Source organism: Theobroma cacao, chromosome 8, assembly GCF_053813885.1.
Source record: "Theobroma cacao isolate CCN51 chromosome 8, ASM5381388v1, whole genome shotgun sequence".
NCBI classification, from domain to species: Eukaryota; Viridiplantae; Streptophyta; class Magnoliopsida; order Malvales; family Malvaceae; genus Theobroma; species Theobroma cacao.
Window position 1 is genome coordinate 7,454,663 of NC_142646.1, and position 25,834 is coordinate 7,480,496.

Sequence of the window (25,834 nt, forward strand, 5' to 3'; positions counted from 1 at the left end):
TAAAAAGAAAAAAGAAGGCAAAGGGGTTAAATACAGCTTTTTAAAGAGGGAGTGAGTAGAACCCACTACTCGCTTTGCTTAATTTTTTTTTTTTTTGAACGGCCGCTTTGCTTAATTTTCTCTAATCTCTCTCAATCAAATACACCAAGTGACCCATATTACCTCTACCTAAGGTCGTTATATTATTTGTTTGCTCTACACATCGTCTCTTAACCGATGTTGAAGCTATATATATGTATATCTCCCGCCACCTTTTCCTACTTCCTCACTCGTTTTCTTGTCTTCCAAATGGATTCAACTTCCTCTGCCTCTACGTGCCTCCTTTCCTCTCCCCTTGAAGATCAAAGACTTAATCAAGATTCTTTTATTGACTCATCTTTTCTCCAAAACCAAACTAACGTACCCAAAGAATTTCTTTGGCCCAAAGTTGATTTAGTTAATGCTCATCAAGAGCTTTTGGATCCACTTGTAGATCTTGAAGGGTTCTTCAAAGGTGATGAATTGGCAATTCAACAAGCTGCCAGAGTCATTAGGGCTGCTTGTTTAAGCCATGGTTGCTTTCAAGTGATCAATCATGGGGTTGATTCACATCTGATTAAAGCTGCATATGAGCACCTGAATCGTTTCTTTCAATTACCCGTTAGCCAGAAAGTAAGGGCTCGAAAGATGACTACTACTGGATTGAACACCCTGAGCTATTCCGGTGCACATGCTGATCGTTTCTCTTCAAATTTGCCATGGAAGGAGACATTAACTTTCGTCTTCGAAGAGAATCCGAAGGAGGCCGGTATAGAAGATTTGTGCAACGCCTGCTTAGGGGATGATTTTAAACAGATGGGGTAAGAATTTTCATGGAATTTTTCATTTTGCTTTGTAGTCACTCACTTACCCTAACCCTAATTTCCGTTTATCGACATACAAACAACAAATTTGTACTCAAAAAATTTCTCCATTTTGTAGCATGATCTACCAGAAGTATTGTGAAGGAATGAAGGGCTTAGCACTTGTAGTGATGGAAATATTAGCAATCAGCTTGGGAGTTGATCGATTGCATTATAAAAAGTTTTTTCAGGATGGGCGGTCTATAATGAGATGTAACTATTATCCTCGTTGTCCCGAGCCAGGTCTTACCTTTGGCACTGGACCTCATTGTGACTCCACATCTCTGACCATTCTTCACCAAGATGAAGTTGGAGGTTTGGAAATTTTTGCAAACAACAAATGGCAGATTGTTCGACCTCGTCATGATGCCCTAGTAATCAACATTGGTGAGACCTTCACGGTGGGTTTCTACACTTTCTATGAATTTTAAGATTTTCATCAACTTCTTTTTATCTTCACTAGTATGGGACACTATCATTACAGGACAAACTTTTGTACTTCGTGCGCGACTGCCTAGTTTGTCCCTTGCTCCTATCCTTTAAAGGTTTTTTTATTTTATTTTTTTGTCATTAGGATGCCTAAGTTTCTTTTGGCATAAACTTAAAACCAATGCTTTAATAAATGAACGGATACCGACAAATTAATTAGACTCCCTTTGGTTAATTCATTTGTTAATAGTATTCTGAGAAGCCGAGTTGCAAGTTGGTGTACTCTTTATGTCTTTGACCTGATAATTTCGTATTCCTAGCTACAGTAATTACTCTAGTACTTGAATCAAAGTTTGTTTGAGCAATTGGTACTTGAATTGGGATAGCTTGGACATTTGAGTTTATCCGTGCAAGTAAAGCCCCTTGTAAATATGTTTTGCAAACATACATATATGAATTGTTGTGTAAATTAATTAATATGTATGCTTGATGACTGCTGTGTAAATTATTTATTCGACAACTTTTTGAGGTTCTAAATATATATATATATATATATATATATATAGACTTAATAAATTAGCTCATGAGTTTTACTATACATAAGTAAATATTCTAATTGCTGTTTTTTGGGGGAAAAAAAAGTTTCAGGTGTTGTAGATATTTTAAGTTTTAATCAACAATAAATCATGACCTAACAAATAGCTAAACCAGCTTTGCTGTCATTTTCTAGTAATTCCTATCATAGAGGTAGGCAGGTAGAAACAATCGAGAAGGTAGCCAAAAATACAAGATTGTTTTTTTGTGGTCGCCTTGACAAGAAAGTATATATGCAGTGGTGGGAAAAATGGGATACATCACTGATATTTTGACATCTAAGCAATATACAAATAATAATGTTGGGATATTTCCTGTCGAAATAAGTGAAGAAAGGAGGGAATTAAGGCTGTGGTGGGAGATATACAAATAAAGTATACATTTTATTTAATAGTAATTCTCCTGTGACATTGAAGTCGACATGTTCATTTATGTTGATGCCATGTTTTATGCTGTAAGACCTTGTAGCATGCAGATATACATACAAAGCTACCTAGGAAGGGGTTTTATTGGTTTTAATTTGTTGGATGGCGAATGCAATTGCAGGCATTATCAAATGGGAATTACAAGAGTTGCCTGCATAGGGCAGTAGTTAACAGGCAGAGGGCCAGAAGATCATTGGCATTCTTTCTTTGTCCACGAGAAGACAAGGTGGTCAGACCCCCTGAGGATCTTGTGCACAGTGAAGTGACAAGAGCTTACCCAGATTTTACATGGTCGGATTTCCACCTTTTCACCCAAAAATACTACAGAGCCGACGCTCATACTCTCCACAACTTTACCAAATGGCTCTTATTTTCCAAACCTTTTGACAATAATTAGTCCCTCTTGCTTCCTTCCTATATATAGACTTATAGATATGGATGCATGGTTATTATTTTAGATGAATCGATTTCAGTGCCAGGCCATGGTAGATGCATGCCTTGCTACTAATAAATAATTCTGTTTTTCTTTAGAATCCTTAATTTATGATGTTAAGATCACATTCCAATGCAACATGTAATGTGGGAACCAAGGAAATGTGATCTGCGTATGCTAATGTTAAGGTCATGAATTGTAATCGTTTTATTGTTCGAAAAGTTAATTGACTTGACCTTATGTGAGTTCTCCACATCTACATTTTGCAATTAGGTGATTTTTACTTGGATAATTTTTATGTTTTGACAATTTCTCTGTGTTTGATCACTAGATTGAAATGCTTCTGATAAGTTTAAAGGTACTCTAGATGAGATTAGTGATTAAAAGGATATAATCAAGTAACCAAGTGTTTCAATAGTTTAAATTATTAATAAATGACCTTATTCTAACATTACAATTCAACATCAACTAGACAGATGATCATTGAGTTTTGCATGTAAATTTCAAAAAAGATACAATTTGAAAATAGATTGATGAATATGAATGTATATGAGGGTCAAGAAGAGAGATGGACAATCTTTTTTTTCTACATGAATAAAAATGTTAGCATCTTAATTATCCTTGGCCTTTCGTTCACAAGATTCAAACTAAAAATTTCTTTTCCATATCAAATTTCTTTAATTTTCACTTTCAATTAATTGCACATTATGTCGATTTATTTGGGGTTATAATAAGATTAAATTAAATTTACCCATGCCTTTTCCAATTCATGCGGATTGGATCATCAAATTACTTTTTGTTTGTAAAAGAAAGAAAAAGGAGAAAGAAAATCTGTACATTTATCTGGCATAATGACGCATTGACACGAGGGCTGTCCTTGTGTATTTTGCATAGGACAACGATAAATTGATAATTGAAATGACAAGACCAGAGGAGGGCCCAAAACTCAAGAGCAAAGTCAGATGGCTGGGAAAATAAACAAGCCCATTATCAAAATTTTGCTGGATTTGAACTAACGTAAGACTAGATTTCCTGAGGGGTCTACATAAACCGAAGCCGAAGCCCACCCTTGCCGCACCTCTTTCCAAATAACCTTGGTCAATGATTAAGCCTCGCAAAAAGGTGAATACGATTTTGTCATCAAATGTATAATATAATATATTTATGTCTGAATCAAAGACAACTTAAACCCAATTGACCTTATCTTTGACTCCCAATTACACGGCCTAAAAGTTTTGGCAAGTAAATGTATTTCCCATTTTTATTCCCCAACTTAAAAGTATCAAAGTGTTCCAACGTTTGTAATTTTCCCACATTATTGATGATGAGAAAAAAGGGCGAGAAAATGAATTTAGTTTCTGTTTATGATGCTTAATTAGATTAAGACTTAAGGGGCACTTTACCAGCTTTTAGAATCTACATGGATCTAGCCTAGATTTCACCATAGAAGACCAATGATTATTCCCCTCTGACCTTTGCAGTTCGCATGTTGATGAGCAGGAGAGATAAATGAGTCGTTTGGAAAAACGGAGAATTGGGCCTTTCCTTTAGCTACATAGAGAGAGAATCGGGCTATATTAATTGATTGAAAGGTGTTCTTGTTAAGTTGGGTGCTGGTCTTTTCTCTCAGCCTTGTCAGCTTTAAGCTTCTCACACCCAATTCCACGATCCACATGATAATCCAAAATCATTCAGGTTATTCACCTCCAAATGCATAATATTCTCTATAAATAAATCATCACCCCACAATAGCATTCAACCGGTTACCATTGCGGTGGAATCCTAATATATGAAATTGAAAGAGTTACCTTTCAGCATTTTTTGCTTGAATAGTCAAAGTAGCTGCTTCTTTGTAATACTTGAAATAATATTCTTGTATTTATATGGATCCACAAAAATTATCGTTTGATTGATTAATTTATCATAAAATTACTTTTGATTAAAGAAAACAGGCTTGATATAAAGGTTATTAGTGGCTCTCTTTAGAGGCTTCAAGTTTAATGTTTGAATCATATCTCCTCCCCTTAGACTTTCTCGTATTTGCAAGAGAATGTGTTTGATTGACTACTTTATTAGTTATAAAATGGTCATTCCCTTTCGTAATTGAAGATGTACTGAACGAGTTTGATGGCTTCTTTTTTTTTTTTTTTTTATGTCTTTAACTAAGAGATAACACTAGGAGAAAAAGCGGCAGATTTTGCTTTACTTTTACTTGTAATCTCTGACTGCTGAAGAGCCAGAAGATAGAAGGAGATGGGTTGGAGCTGTAAAGTCTCTGTCGTGAATAGGCCAACAAGGCATTTGAAGAGTTCAAACGTCAATGCATTGCAGTTAACATCAGCAAATGAGACAAGATATCTTATATAAAAGGTTTTTACATGCAGATGAACCCCTTTAATCTATATTCTTTTTAGATGCATAGTTGAATTTACATTCATTAGTTATATCCAAGTAGCCTGGAATAAAATTTTCTTTCCTACTTGTTCAGATGGTCACCTCTGTTTATAGTAGTATTTATAAAAGTCTAAACAATCTGCTGGCAGAAGTTTCTCAGCAGATGATTCCATGGACTTTGTGCAAGGCATGTCAAATCAACGACATTAATAAATTAACCGTGTACTGTTTGTCTGATGACTTAGTCTTTCCAATGTGTTGCTATATGGAAGGCAGAGAAATTTTCTGCAGCACATGCGCTCAAAAACACATAGAGATGGAGGCAGCCATGAGAGTTCAAGGGCGGGCTTGGCATCTTGCACTTATTGGCCTGTTACTAGCAGCAGCTGCAGCAGAATCAACTCCAATTGCCAAGCCTGGTTGTCAAGATATATGTGGGAACGTTAGTATCCCATATCCATTTGGCACAACAGAAGACTGTTATTTCAATGAAGATTTTTTCATAAATTGTACTTCGTCTGATCCTCCACGAGCATTCTTAAGAAGAAGCAATATAGAGGTCAAAAACATAACTCTTGAAGGGAAATTGCCTATTATGCAATTTATAGCCCATGATTGCTACAATAAGTCGGGTTCTCCAGTTGCCAATAATGATCCTTTCCTCAGTCTATCCAGGTTCATTATCTCGGACACTGATAACATATTTGTTGCTGTTGGCTGTGACACTGAAGCAACCATCCAAGGTATCCAAGGGGAAAAGGGCTACACCACCGGGTGCATAAGCAAATGTGACAGCATCGACTATGTAGCGAATTATACATGTTCTGGCATAGGCTGTTGCCAGACATCCATTGCTAAAGGTGTAAGCTACTTTAACATATCAGTAGGCAGCTACAATAATCACAATGATGTGTGGGAATTCAATCCCTGCAGCTATGCCTTTGTTGTTGAAAAAAATAAGTTTAATTTTACTTCAAGTTATCTTCGTGATTTGCATGATGTAGAAATGCTTCCTATGGTGCTTGATTGGTCTATTGGGAATGAGACATGTAAAACTGTAGAAGCCAAAATTATGCGTTATGCATGCCAAGGAAATAGTACTTGTTATGATGTGGACAATGGTTCTGGATATCGTTGCAAGTGCTTTGAAGGCTATCAAGGAAATCCATACCTACCTAGTGGTTGCCAAGGTATTTTCACCACATCAAATTTTCTGCAATTTGGTTAATTTAATGGTAATACCAGTAGCTTCTTTTGTAATAAGATCAATTATGTTTTGCAGACATAGATGAATGCAAGGACCCTAATCTCAATAACTGTGAAAAGATCTGCGAAAATACAAAAGGAAATTACACATGTAAGTGCCCCAAGGGTTACCATGGCGATGGAAGAAAAGATGGTGAAGGCTGTGTTGCCATTCGATCGCGATCACTTGTTGTTGAGCTGACTGTTGGTAAGGAGTTCTAACCCATTTGAGTCTGACAAGTTCTTTGCTATATTATTTAAGAGCCCTTTCATGCATATACACTGGTTGGATTATTTATAATTCCAAAATTCAATTTTTCAGTTTTTTTACACTACTGTTTTGGTTTGGTTAAACAGCACAGCCCCTGGTCTTTCTCTGCTTTGCAAAGAGTAAGATCAGTGGAGAATGTTCATATCACAAAGAAAAAAGGATCATTTTGTTTTACCTCTTTGAATGGGTCTAATTACCAGACCAAGAAAAAGTATTCATTTGTTTTCCACCGTCAAACAACATCTGTTAGATGTTGTTGATCTCCAATCTATTCCTCTCATCCCTCTGTAATCAAGTTAGGTAGTTGCACAAAGGGGTTATCAGAGAATCAACATGTTCCTTGCAAATTAAGTCAATGCCCAATAAAAGGGTTGTGATAATATTGTTCGACATCTATGCAATATAGGGATTGGCGTAGGCATCACAATACTGCTAACAGGTAGCACTTGGTTGTTTTGGGCATTCAAGAAGTGGAAGCTTATCAAACTCAAAGAGAAGTTCTTCCGGAAAAATGGGGGTTTGATGTTGCAGCAAGAACTCTCCAGGCGGGACTATTCCACTGGAACGGCTAAAATTTTCTCAGCTGAAGAGCTTGAGAAGGCCACCAACAACTATGAAGAAAGTAGGATTCTTGGTCGAGGAGGTTATGGAACAGTATACAAAGGGACTCTTACAGATGGGAGAATCGTTGCAATCAAGAAGTCACAGGTTGTCGATGAAAGCCAAATTGATCAATTCATTAATGAAGTGGTTGTGCTTTCGCAAATCAACCACAGGAATGTGGTAAAGCTTTTAGGTTGCTGCTTAGAGACTGAAGTTCCATTACTAGTTTATGAATATATTACTAATGGCACTCTCTTCGAGCATATCCACGACAAAAGCAAGACATCTTCCATGACTTGGGAAACCCGGCTAAGCATAGCTGCAGAAACTGCAGGAGTGCTATCATATTTGCATTCCTCAGCCTCCACACCAATCATTCATAGGGATGTGAAATCTACCAACATACTCTTAGATGATAGTTACACAGCAAAAGTATCTGATTTCGGAGCTTCAAGGTTGGTTCCACTAGACCAAGCCGGGTTATCAACAGTGGTGCAAGGGACTCTAGGCTACTTGGATCCTGAATACTTGCATACAAGCCAATTGACTGAGAAAAGTGATGTTTATAGCTTTGGAGTTGTCCTTATTGAGCTACTGACTGGACAAAGGGCACTTTCCTTTGAAAGACCAGAGAAGGAGAGAAATCTTGCTATGTATTTCGTTTCTGCTTTGAAAGAAGATCGTTTGGTACGTATTCTTGAAGATTGTATAGTGCATGAAGCGAAGAGTGAGCAGCTTAAGGAAGTTGCTAACCTTGCAAAGAGGTGCGTAAGAGTGAAAGGGGAAGAAAGGCCCACAATGAAGGAAGTGGCAATGGAACTGGAGGGACTGAGAATAATGGTAAAGCATCCGTGGGCCAATGATGAGTTGAATTTAGAAGAGACAGAGCATTTGCTTGGTAAACCATTTGAGAAAGGTGGTAGTAGTGGTAGTATGAATGCTACCTATGATAGCATGAGAAATCATGTATTGTTACAAGTTCGTGATGGAAGATGAATATTCTTTCATGTCAGGTTTTCTATAATTACCCCAACCAATTTTTTGGTGTGATATATCAAAATTTGAAAATTAACTGGCAAGTTGCTTAATTTTGTACTCCTATTTTTTTGTTGCTGCATTTTCATATTCAGAAATTAAGTTGAATTAATTGAACTGAACTTTGGGATTTGTATGTCCTAAAGACACAACAAGAAAGAAATTTATACAAGTTACAAGAAAAAGTAAGGTACATTGTCACTTTTGTGGTAACAGTACCTCAACATTGACCAAGGCCTCACTCTTCTTTCTGATTTTATCAGCTCATTCTCTTGCCCCTTTCCCCACTCAGCCCCTCTTCATATCTTTTGTCCTTTCCACTTCGGTGCCAATCTAACAAACAACGATGCTTGGACTGATTTTTTTTTTTTTTCAGAATGCATAACTGAATTGTTATTATTATTATTATTATTATTATATACATTGTTGATGAAATTTTTATATTTTATAAGTGAAGTAAAACATTGTCATATGTATATTTTTTATATTCCTCATATCATTTTCTTAATTTATTTAATGCATCTTAATGAGCTATATAACAATCAATCTCACTCGTAAAGTTTAAAAGCTATACCAACAATAAAAAAAATAATATTTCATGAGATTGTTTATGAGTGCACCCCAATCACATGTTTTGAATAGCTTGCTTTCACACATCTATAGAAACAATTAAAGTTATCCCCAAATCAATACCATCGTCGACATTTGGCAAATTGCCTCTTCAATTGATAGCGAGTGTTCTTGATTTGGGATAATTGAGGTATGCTTTGATTGATTGGGGAGTTTCTGAGGGATTAAAAGGGTAGGTTTGGTTTTGCCTTTGGTTGTTTGGGTTTTACATATATTGGGCTAAAAGAGTGTTGCGTTATTTGGGTCTAAACATCAGACCAACAAAATGTGGGGTTGTTGGGTTTAAGGATAGAAATTTGGGTTAAGGGCAGAGATTAATGCTTCTAAGGATGGATGGTTGGGTTTTAGTGGAGAGATTAATTATTATAATTTGATTTGTACGCTGTAATTGACTGTATTTCTGCTTTTTGTTAAAATGATTTGTAGGCAAGCTTGACACTTGGCCGGTTGGTCTGTACTAATCATAATGATACCGCGGTTACCCCAAAGAAGGGTTCAAATGTTTGACCAGGCATTAAGTACTGGTCCCAGACTCCCAATTACGTATTTTATCAGCAAATCCATAAATTTACCCATGACTGACTCTTTCCTCTTCAATTTTCTCTGTGGAACAGCATGCCTCTTTCAGTTGATCCAGCATTACTTGGAACTTTCTCCATGGAACCCAGTAATCATCTTCCTCATTGACCTATAAAAGGCCGTTCCAAAACAAACAAGGGCCCCCCCTAACATTTGATTCATCACGCTGCAATGATAATAATTTGTAAATGTAGATGGGGACTTTCCTCATGAACTTATTCAATTATTTTTGATTTCGTACACTTAATTTATATACACAAAAATTTAATTTATCAATTTAAATTTTTAGTTTTTAATTTTTACTTATTTATTATTAACAAAAGACTTTCTGAACTTGACTTATAACTTTTTTTAATTTTTTTTTTCTAATTTCAATTGTGTTTGCTATGATTCCATTAGGTTTTTTTTTTTGCATAAATATCTAAAAAACCTCTAAATTATTCAAAAAAATTTTAAATAAGTCTTTGTGTTTTTATTACATTCAATCAAGCTTTATACTTTTATTACGTTTAATCAAGTTTTATACTTTTATTTTGAACCAAATAAATTTTAATACTTTTATTTTGAATCAAATAAACTCTTATAACTAATTACTGAATTAGTCAAAATATCTTTTATCATTTTATATCTCGCGACGCTAATGTGGCATGTTAACATGTTATAATTGATGATGATGTAACATGCTGACGTATCACAATTTATAATGATATAACATGTTAATATGGTATGATAACATGACTAAGTGGTATTTTCACCCTCCACATCAACTTCATGTTATTGTCATGTGGATATAAAATGACAAGTAGGTAGTAATTAGTCAACCATTTTTTATAAAAGCTTATTTGATCCAAAATAAAAATATAAAGACTTTTTTATGAAAAACTTATTTTATTCTTCCATCACCAACTAATGCCATGACAAGTCTTAAACCTAATTGACAAAAGACTTTAATGGCATAGAGATTTTGATATGGGAAAGGACTTTGTACAATTACAAAAAAAGTTCACTACTCAAAAAGCCACATAACAACAAGGATCAAAATACAGCCATAACAAAGGCACTTGATCCATCAAAGAACAACAAAAACCTAAGATCATTTAAAGCATCAACTAAGAATTTGTAGGAAAATCAAGATAAAGAAGAACCACCTAAATGAATAAGGGAAAATAAAAAGAAAACCCCTAAGATTCAGAGCTTAATAAAAAACTAAGCTCCCTTTTGTACAAGAAAACAAAAAACCAACAACAACCAAGAACCCAAAAAAAATGAGACATTTAACAACCAACTACAAGAGCAACACACCAAAACCAAAACAAAAGCAACTAGCAGAGAAAGAGAACCAACCAACAGAACACCCCCTAAGAGTCGAAAAAAATATAAACTATTCACACTTACAAAAGATTCCATACCCTTGTAATTGGCCCTCAAAAGTAAACCCACAATTGAATCAAAATATTAACAATCAACAGCCCAAAAAAACACCTAGCGTTGTCCTCAACCCAAAAAGCAACAAAAGTGAGACCTTCTATAAACATAGACCAACAAGGCCCGATTGTACAAAGCATCACTCTTACACTCTAGACAAGGGATCACAAACAAAAAAGGAATGCGTGCCATAAGGATGCTAGTGAAGTCATAGACAATCATGTGATCCCCCACCCATATTCCAAACTCATAATCACCTACTGGAACAAACAGAGATTAAGCCAAGCAAGTGACACCATAAAACCACTTAACCAACACACCTATTTTGGTGCATTGCCCAACATCAGTTTCATTAGCTAAACATTAATACCACAATCGTAAAGGGATCCGAGAATTGTTTGATGACATCCACTCTTCAAAAAAACCAACAACCAAGATCGTTACTAATCAAGTCACTGCATAGTAGACCTTCATCCAAAGCCCAATACCACCAAGCCACATAGTCAACAAAGAAGAAAAGGAAAGAAACCAAACTTTGCCAAACCCTCCGAACTTAGGAGAGTAGAAAACAAAAGCCCTTTTAACTTGAAAGGACCAAAGAGACAATCAAAGCATAACATTAATAAAATAGTTCCTTTCAAAAATAGTCGCCATGCAAAAGGCATTTTTGAAAATAGGTCTCCTCATAATTTTAATTGTTTTTAACCAAGAAAAATAAAATTAGGACAAAATTACCTTTAATGAAACTAACCCATATGTTTGGCTCCGCGCCTTAACCCGACTCGTATGTTTAGGTCAAGTATGTTTACAAGCTTCATAACTCCTTAATAACTCCTCAATTCTCATCGACAGAGCATACATCTCCCTACAAAGCATTTTCTCAAAAGCATTTTTTTTTGGGTCAACTGTCGAACATTTATAGCAGTCATAGAAGCATTTTGGAGTTGTTTTTCGCATAAAGTTAGTTCACATATTGAGCTGTGAGAGGAAGTTCACATTATGTGGAGAAAGGTAGGCATATATTTTTATTTTTAACCATGAAAAGCAAGGTTTAGGGCTATTCTTATTCTTCATGTTCTTCATTTATGGTTTTTGAGTATCAACGTAGGCATATTGTTTGTTTATATTGATGATCTGGTTGTTTGAAATTATTGAATATAAATTTGAATTTGGTATTGTTGGTGGTTTTTGGCTCAAACAGTGACCGGGTATGCATGACTGGTTGATAGGCATACGTAATTGGTTGATAGGAATTGGGTTTAGGGGTTTAGGCATTGCGTGACTGAGGGTTTGCGTGAGTAGTTGGCACCTTATGCATGACTAGTTTTATGCATGGTATCACTTAAGGTATGCGTGATTGGTTTAGGCATTACGTTTAGGGGTTTTGGCATTGCATGATTGGTTAATAGGTCAATGTGTTACTAGTTGATAGGTCATTCCAAAACTGGTTGATAAGTCATTGCATGACTGGTTGATAGGGTCAATAGAACCATGGCGAGCTAATTTTGTTGAAGTTCTACAATGATTTTTCCTCTTAACACCCTGGGAAGAATTCATCATCATAGGAAGCAAATCTTATTTGGCCATCACCAGATATTGAAATGTGTTTGGATTATTTTCCTCAAACACTTGAACCTTACCATGAGAAAATCATGCAAGCCTTGAAAGAATACAAAGAATGTATTCTTGACCCTTATGAATGATCACAAAATCATTGGAAATATAGGGAAATCTCGCAGAAAAGATCTTTCAAGGAAAATTTATAAAAAGTGTCTTTTAACATAACTAAATGAATAAAAAACAAAAAGCATGTCATATCTGTCACAAGACATGCATGACTAGTTGATAGGAATTGGGTTTAAGGGTTTAGGGTTTAAGTGATTAAGGGTTTGTGTGAGTGGTTGACACTTTATAGATGACTGGTTTTAGGCATGGTGTAACTTAGGGTCTGCGTGATTGGTTCAGGGGTTTTTGGCATTAAATGACTTTTTGATAAATCATTGCGTGATTTAATGTAAGTCATCACATGAGTGCTTGATTGGGCATTGCATAACTGTTATATGTATTGCATTGTGTAACTGTTATATGTATTGCATTGCGTGAGAGTTATATGAAGGGCATTACGTGACTATTATCTGTAGGGCATTGTGTGACTGCTATACGTATGGAAATGCATGAGTGTTATAAGTATGGCATTGCATGAATTTTATCTGTATGGCATTGCATGACCGTCATTGCATTCGTTTTGTATCATTTTGGCTCAACTTTAATGCTTTAATATGTATATGTTGATTTACTAAATAACCCATGCTTTACACGTGCATTAATTATTTTGTTTTATGTATGCAAAGATAGTAAGAAATAGTTATTGTTTTTTCCTTTAATCTTCATTGATCATATTTACTAAAATGAAAATGTTATCTGTTTTATCTTATAGATGACCAGAATAGGAACAGAGCAAGAGAACATGGAAGCATTGCTTTGTGTACCAAGGGACCAGTGGAGCTTTAACGTTGGCATTAACATCCACTGTAAGTGGACGCAACTGCATGTCATATGTGAGATGCTGCAAAAAGTAAACGTGTTGGAAACAATGAAGAGAACAAGCTTCGGGCATCTGATGGACGTTGAATCAGACAATAGTTTATTCTACGTCAATCTAGTGCACAACCTAATGCTGCGTAAAATCAATCAACTTGGCATCATTGAGGGTGAGTTATGGTTTACCATAGGCAATATGAAGGCCTAATTCTCAAAGCATGAGTTCTGCCTAGTGAAAGGACTGAAGCTTGGTACCCTGTCGGCTATTATTGTCAATCCCTACGAGATCGTCCTTGGAGGAATTCACGAGTGATATTGGGGAGTGGGGAACGAGGTGAAGATACAACAAGTTTTAAAGATGTTCAAAAGAAGGTAGTTTCAGTAGGATGGAGACGTGACAAAGATTGCCTTTATCTTGATCATTAACGATGTTTTATTCGGTCAAGACTACAGATGAGCAGTGATTTCGTGGTTGTTGTCACTAATCAAGAACATCGACTAGTGGAATGTGTTCCCATGGGGCACATACGTATGGAGTATGATTGTAGATTACTTATTGAGGGGCTTCGAACCTCCAGCAGTGGGAAAGGAAGAAAAGAAACATTACCACATATACGAATTTGTACAAGCATTTCAAGTAATGTGCCCTACCTTAAGGTTTTTCATTTTTCTTTTCGCATAAGAGTTTGTTAGGTGAGTAAAATGTTTTACAATTGATGTGCAGTTTTAGGCGTTGGAGGCTATTCCTGATATCTAAAGCTAGTTTGTAAGGCAGTGCTAGTCTTGACAAGTTTGTCCAAGAATGCTGAAATGGCATTGTGGTGAGAGGCCCACAAGCTTCCACATCAATGTTGCAAGTTTGAAGAGAGAAGGCAGAGTGAGGAACGAAATCATATTGTTTTTATTTTATTTAAATTATTTTTTGTCATATGTTAACTACCTTTCAACCTATTAGCAATGTGTATTTTGATGCAGTTGTGCGCAGTGGGGACCTTGGAGCCAACTGCGGAAGAGATATTTACCGCTTATTGGGCTGATATTGATGTCAATATATCCAAGGGGCAGCAACATGTTCCATTATGAAAGTTGGAGGCTCAGGTAAAATGCGGTCCCCAACAAAGGAGAAAGATAATGGACCGCAAAGAGAAAATTATGGTAAGATGAGCATTAAGCGGAGTCACACCACGGACGAGGAGGCTCATGCCCATTTTTCTGCAGCTAAGGCTCTTGGCGCAACTAAGCCACCTAATTCTGCTCTTGTTGCTCCTCCCACTGCTAATGATGATTAAGCACATAACCCGCCGTTGCATCCTCAGGTGTTTACAAGCTTAAATGGTGAGATGAAACAGATGAGGACACAGTGGAAGAAGGATCTACAATCAATACAAATGGAGATGCAGGTGGACATGCAGATGTAGATGCAGTCCTTGCAGATGGAGGTGTAACAAGACATGCAAATGCATATGCAATCAATGCAATTGGAGATCCAACGGTAGATGCAGTTGTAGATGCAATTCATGCAGTTGGATATCCAATAATCAATGCAAAGGTTGGAGGATCAAATTGTTTGTCAGTTGATCGACCATTATGAGGTATGAGCTTCTATTTTTTTTTTCATGCGTGAGTTATAACATTTATAATGTATTGAATGTTTTAATGTGTTTCATTTTTTTGTCACTGTGTAGAGTTGATCTATGGGTGAATAGGATGGTGCATGCAATGAAGAGGGCATCGGTAGTGGGGTTGATCTTGATGAGGCAGCTAGCGTAAATAAGCCAATAACATCAGCTCAACGCTCACCTCCAGTTGTCCTGTTCAAAGATCTTCTTGAAAGCATAAATGCAACCACGACCCCATATCCAGCGAATAGTCCAACTACACCTTCCTCATATCCTGATTGTAACCTAACTCCACCAATGGCCCCCCAACATGGTCAAGCACACCTTCTTCTAGGGCTGCACCTCCACCTCAAGTCAAAGATGCACGTGGGAGCATGGCCAGTAAATACGTTTAAAACTCATACGTTAACCCACTATTAGTCTAGCACAAAGTGAAAGATACTTTGAAGAACCAATATGAGTCCTTCTTGAAAACTGAGCAAGCCAAGTAAAATGATAACATTACATGATATTGAATCCATCGATCTTTTAACGCAGGGTATTTTATATATGTAGGGTTAAATTTCTGAGCATCGAAAGGCAGGAAGGTCCTAAATTTTTTCGTCGTTTAGAGAAACAGAATCAATGGTTGGACAACTAACACATTGATGCATGCATCAACATCATGTGTAAGCGGGACCACGAGCACCATCCACAACTCTACAAGTAGAAAATTTGAATTTTTGACACCAACTTTTATGTAAGTATATTTTAATGAGTTGTAATTATTAAAATATATATTTAAGGTTTAAGGTTCATGGCATCTAACTATTGAGTGTAACTTAATACACAGCTTATTTTGGTTGGGTCTGAGCCATGAACTGAATCTTCCCCTGACTAATAAGACATTCAAGTCGATGAAGGCGATTTTGCCGAAACATCTACTTAAATATATGATGGGTGGGAGTTTGCCGTGGGGTTTGCCATGGCATGAAGTTGACTCAATTCTAGTACCATGCAATTTTTTCGACCATCAGGTGTTAGTGCATATCAACTTACTGAAACAGAATATGACATTAGTTGACTCATCATATAGTAGGAGATATGCAATTAAGTCCAGCTTGCATGATCAGCAGATGAGTCCACTAAAGTTATTTTTTCCCATTATATGCCACCAAGCCGGGTACTTTAACCATGCGTGTTGTCAAAAATGACCTTGGACATGGATGAGGTATCAATTAAATGAAAAAATACCGATACAGCAAGATTTGCACAGTTACACAAATAGGGTAATCACTTTTATGCAATGGCTAATTAGTACAGAGGACCAGACCCTAAAGGTAAAAGCCATAAAAGGCCTTCGAAAAAGTTTTGCCCTAAAGATTTTTGCAAATAGTGTGTACAATTAGTTTTTTAAATTTATTTGTTCTCTTTCCTAATATGTAAAATAACATTGTTGAGTATCATTTTTAAATTAGTCTTTGTTGTATCAATTAATAGAGCGAAAGGCAATAAGAGCAGTTTGAGAATATTTTCTCATTTGATTTCACACCATAAATGTGCTGTAAATAATGCTTATATACGAAGAATTGAATAAATTATATATTCTGCATTTACAAAATCTTCTCCACATCTCGTTTTTTTAATTTGCTGCACATTTGTTCTATAAATTATAATGACCAGATCATGGGATTAAAGTGTTACTCATTTGGATGCTTCTAATGATTAGAACATCGGATTAGCATAAAATATGGGTGGTTTTCCCATCCCTCCCACTCCAAATTTTTTGTTTCCTAGAAATTCACTTTGTGGCAATATTCTCATAAAATAATTATCATAAGTTGATCTAGTGTACCGCGTGACTAGATTTCATATGATTTACGTCATCGATTTTTCATTCATTGCGTGCATAGTTAATAGGGCATCGCATTACGTTTTTGGCATGCATGACGTGCTTGGTTTTCAAACATTGTGTGACTGAGTAAAAAGGTCATTGCATGACTAGTTGGTCGGCATAGCTTGACTTAGGATTTGCGTGACTAGCATATGAGAAGCATGGAAAGCAATTTGATAGTCTCATAAAGCATAGGACTTTTCATCTGGCATTGCGTTCTACGAATAAAAATGCATTGCGTGACTTGTTGATTTGGCATCACGTTACTCGTAAATAGATTCAACGTGTATGGTATTTATAAAGTATGGGAATTTTCATCAAACCCTAAACCCCAAAACCCAAAATCCTTAAACTCCATAATCTTCACCTTTCCATCGAAGCTTTCATCCCAAATCCCTCACATTTCCTAAAACCCCACCATGAGTCCAAGAGCCAAACGAACCAAATCAATCGATCACCAGGCATTAAGTGGCTCTACTGGAGCCAGTTCTTCCTCCTCCCCTGATGGGAGCACTTTCCTTGGCAACTTCACTAATGAATTGCATGCCCAAGATTCGGAGACAACTTCAACAGATGAAAGGTAATGCCAAGGTGCATTATTGACTTTGATTACCTAGAATCCATTAATTTTTCGTATCTTACGAATTTTGAGAATTTAGGCTGGACTCATCACTTGAAATTGAATCGAACGTATTATGAGAACTTGGTTAGGGTATTTTATTTCAATGTGACTTAGAAGTTTCCTGATTCGAAGTTCAGTGAATTAGTATCCCATGACAATAGGTTTGTCACTCACGTCATGAGCAAACATATTATCGTCACCCACACACTTATTAATCACATCCTCTGAATTAACACATGTATCGATGATCATACCATGTTATTGATGATGGGAACCTTCAATTCGCTTTTGTTTATCCTCCTTCTAACGACCAAGGTAGCTCTAATTCCACGAGGCTATGTTTCCCTTATTGTGTTCTCCACCTCATCATTAGTCATACCATCCTCCCTCACTACTTCAACTACTCCACGATCACCAAAGAGGATCTTTGGTTCTTCTTCAACATCAAAATCAATCGCCAGATTCATCTCGCTAAGTTCATAATGGATGACATGCTTCACACCATCCATGGGGGGCGTAAAAAACCTCCTTTATGGTATGTTGGTGAATGAGATAATTGACTTCTCTTCCGTCAACACTTGGAGTGATCCACCCAAGTCCCACACCCTTTTCAACCTTATTGATGAAAACACCGTTAAGAATTTGGGATTTGATTTGAAAAATGACAAATGGGTTAAGAAGGCAGTTGATGAGCTTCGGGTTCATGATTATCAGGATGTTGAGGGCAATGGGGGCAATGAGGGGGAACGAAGCACTTACCCTACTAGTTTAACCACTGCTCAATGTAGTGCACCGCCTATGACAACCTCCTTTGACGTTGAGCACAGCTTCACTCGACTAATGTCATTCATGGAGGCCATGGAATCACACATGACTGAGCGTATGGAAGTCTTAGAGGAGCAAACTTATGAAATTTTGTAGCTCCAATGAGACTTGGAGGATGATATGCATTCCCACTTTCCACCACTACAGTGATCTGGATGCATCATACATTGATGGATGTTTTGATCTTGATGTACACATATAAAATTGGATGTTTGTTCATATTTTTTTTTCAGTTTTTGATTGATGTTATCGGATATAAATTAATGGGCTTTTTTCAATATTATTGGGTTTAGGGTATTTCTGTAATGTTTATCTTGATGATTTGCATTGTATATTTTCTACACTAATTTTTTACAATATCTAGGTAGGTTGGGTATCTTGAAACCTTAAACACCATACATATATGTTACATTGGGTTAATTTCTTGAAGCCTTCAATGTAAGATGTATGTATGGTGTTTAAGGCTTCATCATATGTTAGAGGGAAATATAAATTACAGATCATCGAGATCAGAACCAATATTAATCCACTATTGGAAATAAATTTGTTTATTTCTTAGTCATATCTTATCTTTTATATGCAGTTCATGCACTTTATATGTCAGAGTTCATGAGTATGCATATGCTAATAGCATGACTTTTTGGACTGTTTGATTGGTCGATAGGGTATTACGTAACATTTTGGTAGGGCAATGCAAGCCTAGTCGATACCTTTTGCATCACAGGTTGATATGGCATTACATGAATGGCGTGTAATCATTGGGTTACTTAGGCATTGCATGAACAATGTGTCGTAATTGCGTGACTAGTTAATATGGTATCGCGTGGCTACTTGGTATGCCTTGCGTGACTCACTTATCTCAAAATAATCCATTAATGAAATACCCTTACATTTACCCTCTCTTGATCACTGTCATCAAATGAATGAATCTCGTTCTCACCAATGATGGGGTTGTCATAAATAGGGTCATTGCACTCAACATCTTCTAAGACAACAATTGTGGCATGGTCATCGCACCGAACCTCTTCTAACATAACAGTTGCGGTATGTTCTGTACTGCAATCTGCATAATTGCAATCCGAAATGATCGCCATCATGACCGTCAACGTAATCATCTTCACATTTGTCAGTTAAAATTCTACTATACAAGTGTACATATCGAATAGATAGTATATAAGTAAGTAGAGTATCGATCCCACAGAGAATGGATCTAAAATTTTACTAAGTACTAAAATTAGAATAATTTAGTTTTATTCAAATAATTAAAATCTAAATTCTAATTAAACTAAAAACTACTCAACTAAAATGAATTTAATTACAAAATTAAAGCAACAAGATAATTGGTAAAAAGCAAATCGAACAAGCTTCAGATTACAATATCCCTCACACTTCATCTAAATTTTACCTCTCTTTCTTAACTTATTTCAATGGGTTGAATTGCTAACCTAGAGTTCTCAATCATTTATAAGGGCTTCTCGACTTATCTTATAAAAATATCTATTTTAACCAAAACACCATATCCCTATGTGAATTAAAATTAAAATAAATTCATTAAGTTCAAGCTCTAATCTAGCTACATATGACCTATAAGTATATCTCTATCCTATAGGCAAATCAATTATTATGATCATATGTTATCCTAGTTTCAATCTACACTAAACTCCTTTTCCCAAATTTATTTAGGCTCCTAAATCAATTTAATTGGTGATCAGGCAATTAAAAGTATTAAGAACAAATTGGAATAAACAATTTAGATCCATTGAAAATTAGCAAGAAAGAGATTAAAAATTCAGATTACATGTGAGTTTGACTGCAATCCTAGAAAAATAGTTTAGCTCATAATATCTAATAAAAACTTCATCCAAAGAAAATTAGTCATTAATCCAAGTCAAAGAAAATAAGAAAAACACAAAAGTAGAGAAAGAAAACTAATAGTTGAAGCTTTGTGATCTTGATTCTCCCTCTAATTCTCTTGCTTCCTTGCTTTTCTTTTTACTCTTTTTCTCTAGAGATATTGCTTGATGCCTCCTTCTAAAAACCTCTAAAAAAAGGCCCTTAGCCTCCAAAAGCTCTAGCTTCCAAAATCCTGTAAGCTTGTTATTTTTGGAAAATATGTTGAGCGTCGCGACTCTCAAAGGTTCTATCTCAATTATATTCTTCTAGTGTAGTACTTCCACTTCGACAAAAATTTCGACCACCTTCAATTTCGAACTAGGCAAAGTGGTAAACAGCAAAATTGTATCCCTGCCTCTTAGCATTCTAATGGTCCAAAAAGCATGTCATTTGGACTTCTATAGTGGGAAATATTCTTAAAAAACTGAAATATATACAAATAGAGCACCAATCCATTATGCACCTTTCTTCACCAATTTAAATTATTTTGATCCTACTCCTACAAAAACATAAAAATAAATATAAATAACATTAAACTAACATTGTTAACTTAAAATAAATATTTAAACATAAATTAAACTAAACTAATAAAATAACTAAAAATACTTAAATCTGATCCTAAATCTAGTCTAACTTAGACTAATTAGGTATTTAATGTCCCATTAAATATATGTATTTGATACACACATCAACAGTCATCGTCCATCTCATCATTCCAATCCACAATGTCATCCTTTTCACCATCATCATCCATCTATTAGATGCATCGTCATCACTCATGACCATCACAGTGTCATTTGCGAATGGTAATGGACCCACTGCATTCGCAGGCGATGGTTACATTTGTTGCAAAGAACAAAGTATTTTGTTCGATGTACATTTTGATCGGAATTGTGCAGACATCATTTACAAACACTTTATGAATGTACCGAGTTGCTCAAACTCATGTGCATACGTCAATGATAATTGCCATTATTGTTTGTTAGGAAATGCATGGTGTGACCTGTCTGAATCATTATAATTCTATGCTAGGTGATTACTATGTTGGACACCAGGTTCATGTGGCATAACATTTGCCTTTCGTTCCTTAACTGTCACAAACATTATAACTGCCCTCTCATCTCACAGAATATTTACTACATCTTCATCAACCCTGATAATTACGCGTGAAACCCCTGCGGCATGACTGAGCAATGCATGTAGCTCAATTTTGTAATTCTGTGAGTTGATCCTAACAACCTCTTCAACCAGCTTTATTAGGCCCAAAAATGATAAATCACTCCCAACACCCCTCACTTGTGTCTCACCACCCTTGTAAGTGTCATCGACCTAATGACCACCGTATGTAATCATAAGCTTCACCTTTGGCAGGCCGCTGAAATTTAACAAAAAATAAGTGTCACAATCATTCAATTTATCAAAAAATGCTACTCAATGCATAAAAACCAATCACAACATGCTTAGGTCAAGCAATAACATAAAGTCAGTCTCGTAATGTCTAAAACACATTTAAGCAATGCCTAAAAACTAGTTACGAAATGCCTCAAAACAAGAGATGCATTGCACAAGTCACGTAGTGCCTAAAAGCCAATTTCGCAATACCTAATAATAAGTCATGCAATGCCTAATATCCACTCATGTTATGCCAATTTAACCGGTCACACATTGCCTTAAACCAATCATGCAATTGCCCTACATCACATAATACATAAAACCTAGTCACATAATATATAACAACTAGTCACACAATGCCTAAATATTCATTCACACAATGCCTAATATCCATTCACGTAAAACCTATAAACAAAATAATATTCCAACTATTGTCATCATACCTTTGCTTCTCTTATATAAATAGAAAATCAAGAAATTTGGGCAATAAACAAGTTATTCAGAATAATAGGAATTAATGGCAATTACTATTTATGGAAAATATGTAATAAATCAAGATTTTTATTCATATAGCTGAAACTATGCAGACAATACATCATAACAACCATGTTTTATGTGCCTTCCATGGTTCATTTCTTCTTAATCTCATCTACTATTTTATAAATTTTAGCCAAAATCTTTTTATTATCTAGAATTTCTATCTCCAAAACTTTTGTCCTAACCAGCACCTTGTCGATCAAAACACGCAGGTCCTTCATCTTTTTAATGACATCCATCAATTTTCCCATATTTGTTGCAACATATTCAAAAATATCTTCCTTTTCAAAACATCACCCTTCCCGATTTTCCCTCTAGAACATTTAGAAGCCATGAGAAGTTTGAGATTTTGTTACTTTGATTCGAATGATTATTTATTGAAATAGACAAAGGTTCCCTCTATTTATAAGCATGAATGCTGACTCTTGGAAAAGGTGTTCAATGGTTTTAGGCTTGTTTTCTGACTAATATGGTTAGTCCGTAAATCGATGCAATAAGTGCTTTAAAAAGAATTTCAAAGTTTTATGTCAATTGAATTTGGATGGTTTTTTACACCAACATAAATGGAATTAGGGGGGCTGAATTAGTTATTAAGCATTCCTAATTCTCTTCTAATTTTACATAATTGGTTGTTAAAGGGCCTGAATTAGTAGATATTCAGCTTCAACAATAAGTAGATGAAGCAACACAATCACTAAAAATCAATCATGCAATGCCTACAAACTAGTCAAGCAATTCCTAAAACCCAGTCAAGCAATGCACATGTCACACAATTCCTAAAAGCTAGTCTCCTAATACCTCCTATCTAGTCCCACATTGTCTAATATTTAGTCATGTAATGCCAAATAAATAGGTTACGTAATTCTTAAAAATCAGTCACGCAATACTTAAGTCACGTAACACATAACAACCAATCATACAGTGCTTGATATCCAGTCACACACTACTTAATATCCAGTGATGTAATGCTTAAAAAATATTCATGAGTTGCCTAATAACTAATTGATTTCGCTTCTCTTAACCATGTTTAAGTTGCCAAAGTCATATAATTTGCCCATCAACTTTTGGGTTCTATGAATATAAACAAACATACCCAAGAACCCAAAACACATACCTTGATATCATCTTTACTCTTTGGGATGATGAGAAAGTTGGATGGCGATATAGAGCTCGATAGTGTTAAAGAGTTTGATGGCAAGATAGAGAAATCGAGATTTAATTTTAAAAATTTTATCTGAATGGTGAGATAAAAAAAATCGAAACCATTTAATTTGAAGTAAATGGTTTAAAGGGCATTGTTGTCAAGTCATGTCAAAAATTATCTAATAATAGATAAAATTATAATGAGGATCATTTTTGAATTGAACTTATGATGAGAATTATTTCTCATAATTTCTTGTTAATAAAATCATGGTCTCTAGCAACACCATTCTTGGCTAACTCATCAACCAAATGATTAGCACCTCTAGGGGCATGCTGGACTTTCCAAGCCTTTAATTTCCTTTTAAGACTTTCAATTCTGAGTATCACTATTTAGTACGGCCACAGTGCTAAATCTAGAGAAGAAACTCACAGGACAGCATTCATGGAGTCACTTTCCACCAGAAGAGCATGAGTCTCTACCCACTTGGAGGCCACAAAGATAGTGAAAACTTCCTTGATCGCAAGTAACTCAGCAAAGTTTACATTGCCCAGTCCGATAGATTTCGAAAAAGTATCTTTAACCTCTCCACCCTTATTTCTTTTATTATCTGTCGCAGTTTGCTTCCCGTTATCATTTAATTCATTATAAATCCATTCTCACATTTTGGCTAATATTAATATTATATGTGATATTTAATTTGTATAAATTCAAATATTTTGCTAGTTTTTCTTTTGTTTGATGACAAGGTAACCAAAAGATGGGGCAGGACAATGAATCAATGCACAAGGTCAACGAGCACTGGCCCTACGTAGAATGCAAGATTGTCTATTTAGAAATTGGAAATTGGCTTAACAATTATTGGTCGTGTTTCTTACTTGAAACAATTTTTTCCACGATGCCTACTCGCAAAACAATCCCATGTTGGTACGTCACACCAACTGGACTATGACTTCATTGTTTTTTTTTTTTTTTTTTTGTGGACAAAATTATGACTTTGTTTAGCATTAGATAAAATGATGGAAGTGGCTGCAGGAAAAAGAAGATAAATAATAAATTTTCTATCAGAATTTCTTTTCCTTTTTAATTTTTTGAGCATATGGTTTTTTCCTTGTTAATCTTTCTACTCTTTCTACCTAAAGCTAGCTATCTCAGTCTTTATATTTGGGACAAAAGTTTGGTAAACAAAAATATTTTGCAGTAACTACGATATTCAATGGTCGTAGTTTTTTGGGTGCTTAATACTAATACAAGATTATAAAGTTCTGGTTTTCAACAAATTAATGCGTAATGATATTGGTTATGTTACCGTGATTTGAGATATTTTTAAAAAAGTTAATCATAATATAAATACTCTAAAAAAGTTAGGTGTGCAAAAAACAATTATGACTTGGTGTTAATATTTCTTTATTTGTTGAGTATTACTGCATGTTTTTTTCTATTTATTTTCTGGTGTGAAATGTTTATATTGTAGACACAATTTTTATTGTATTACTTTTATTTTTTATCTTTATATTATTTTAGTTTTCTGATTTCCTAGTCAGAGTTAAAAGTCTAGTGGACTTTGAAGCTTCAAAGCCTAGTTTGGGTCTTATAATCTCGTTAGGGCTCCGGCAATGTTGGGTTAATAATGGATTTAGTTTGGGTAGTCATTAGGAGCCAACAATTGAGCCTGTTATTGACAAACAGGCCCAATGTAGTTGAAACTAAGCTAAGACAGATCAAACAGGATTAAAATCAAATGAACTGAAGGACAACCTAGAACAACCAAAAACCTGAAAATTGGCCAGCTGGCCTAAAATTGGAAAAAGCAAAAAACGGATTTGTATTAGGCCTCTGCTAAGAGGGCCTTCACACCCTAGCAGAGCACCCTAGTAGAGGTCACCCAGTTACTCCACCAATTGCAGAGTGCATCCAACGACTGGTAGAGCCAAAAGTTGAGGGAACTACAAATCCCTTTCCCATATAAAACGAAAACCAAAAGTAGAGGTTTTTTCCTTGTAAGGTTTTTTCCTTATTGTAGATGTTGCCTTGGGAAAAATAAAAATCATAATAATAGCATAGCCACTACTTTACAGGAAAACATGTATATAACCAGACTATAAGCTTTTAAGAAATCAAATAAGCAAATCCATGTTCTTAAACCAATTAGAAAAGCTGTATTGTTCACTGTCAATTTTGAAAATCATGTAAAAATAATTACCATGAGTTATAATCAAATTAGCAAAGGTGACAATCCATTAACATTTGTGATTTTACATATTGGAAGATAGAGATGTCCTTAACATTTTGTGTGTTACTTAGTCACAATCTTGTCACATTGTAGAACTAGTTCTATTTTTGACAAAACGTTATAAAAGTTTATATTAGTAACCTCACAAAAATTTTGCATTTGAATATTTGACTCATTGGTTAATGTATGATCCACCTGTCTAAAGAGTATGGTT

The 25,834-nt window shown here is 35.4% G+C and overlaps 2 protein-coding genes across 2 annotated transcripts; both read left to right on the forward strand.

Moving 5' to 3' along the window:
• The first annotated feature begins 278 nt into the window (after nt 1-278).
• On the forward strand, nt 279-2,961 carry LOC18592444 (gibberellin 20 oxidase 2). The gene is made up of 3 exons (XM_007019196.3): nt 279-839; nt 961-1,282; nt 2,451-2,961. The coding sequence occupies exons 1-3, from the start codon at nt 289-291 to the stop codon at nt 2,724-2,726; spliced, it is 1,149 nt and encodes a 382-aa protein (XP_007019258.3). The 5' UTR covers nt 279-288; the 3' UTR covers nt 2,727-2,961.
• A 2,455-nt stretch (nt 2,962-5,416) lies between these two features.
• Nucleotides 5,417-8,374, forward strand: LOC18592445 (wall-associated receptor kinase 2-like). Its single transcript, XM_007019197.3, has 3 exons — nt 5,417-6,346; nt 6,439-6,609; nt 7,079-8,374. Exons 1-3 carry the CDS (start codon nt 5,422-5,424, stop codon nt 8,269-8,271), a joined length of 2,289 nt encoding a protein of 762 aa, XP_007019259.3. The 5' UTR covers nt 5,417-5,421; the 3' UTR covers nt 8,272-8,374.
• The last annotated feature ends 17,460 nt before the right edge of the window (nt 8,375-25,834 follow it).

Excerpts from the sequence above, each read along its gene's own strand:
- LOC18592444 (XM_007019196.3), top strand. The coding sequence starts at position 289 with ATGGATTCAACTTCCTCTGCCTCTACGTGCCTCCTTTCCTCTCCCCTT. Across the intron at positions 840-960 it reads GATGATTTTAAACAGATGGG|CATGATCTACCAGAAGTATT; the intron begins GTAAGAATTTTC and ends TCCATTTTGTAG. Across the intron at positions 1,283-2,450 it reads ACATTGGTGAGACCTTCACG|GCATTATCAAATGGGAATTA; the intron begins GTGGGTTTCTAC and ends ATGCAATTGCAG.
- LOC18592445 (XM_007019197.3), top strand. The coding sequence starts at position 5,422 with ATGGAAGGCAGAGAAATTTTCTGCAGCACATGCGCTCAAAAACACATA. Across the intron at positions 6,347-6,438 it reads CCTACCTAGTGGTTGCCAAG|ACATAGATGAATGCAAGGAC; the intron begins GTATTTTCACCA and ends TATGTTTTGCAG. Across the intron at positions 6,610-7,078 it reads TGTTGTTGAGCTGACTGTTG|GGATTGGCGTAGGCATCACA; the intron begins GTAAGGAGTTCT and ends TATGCAATATAG.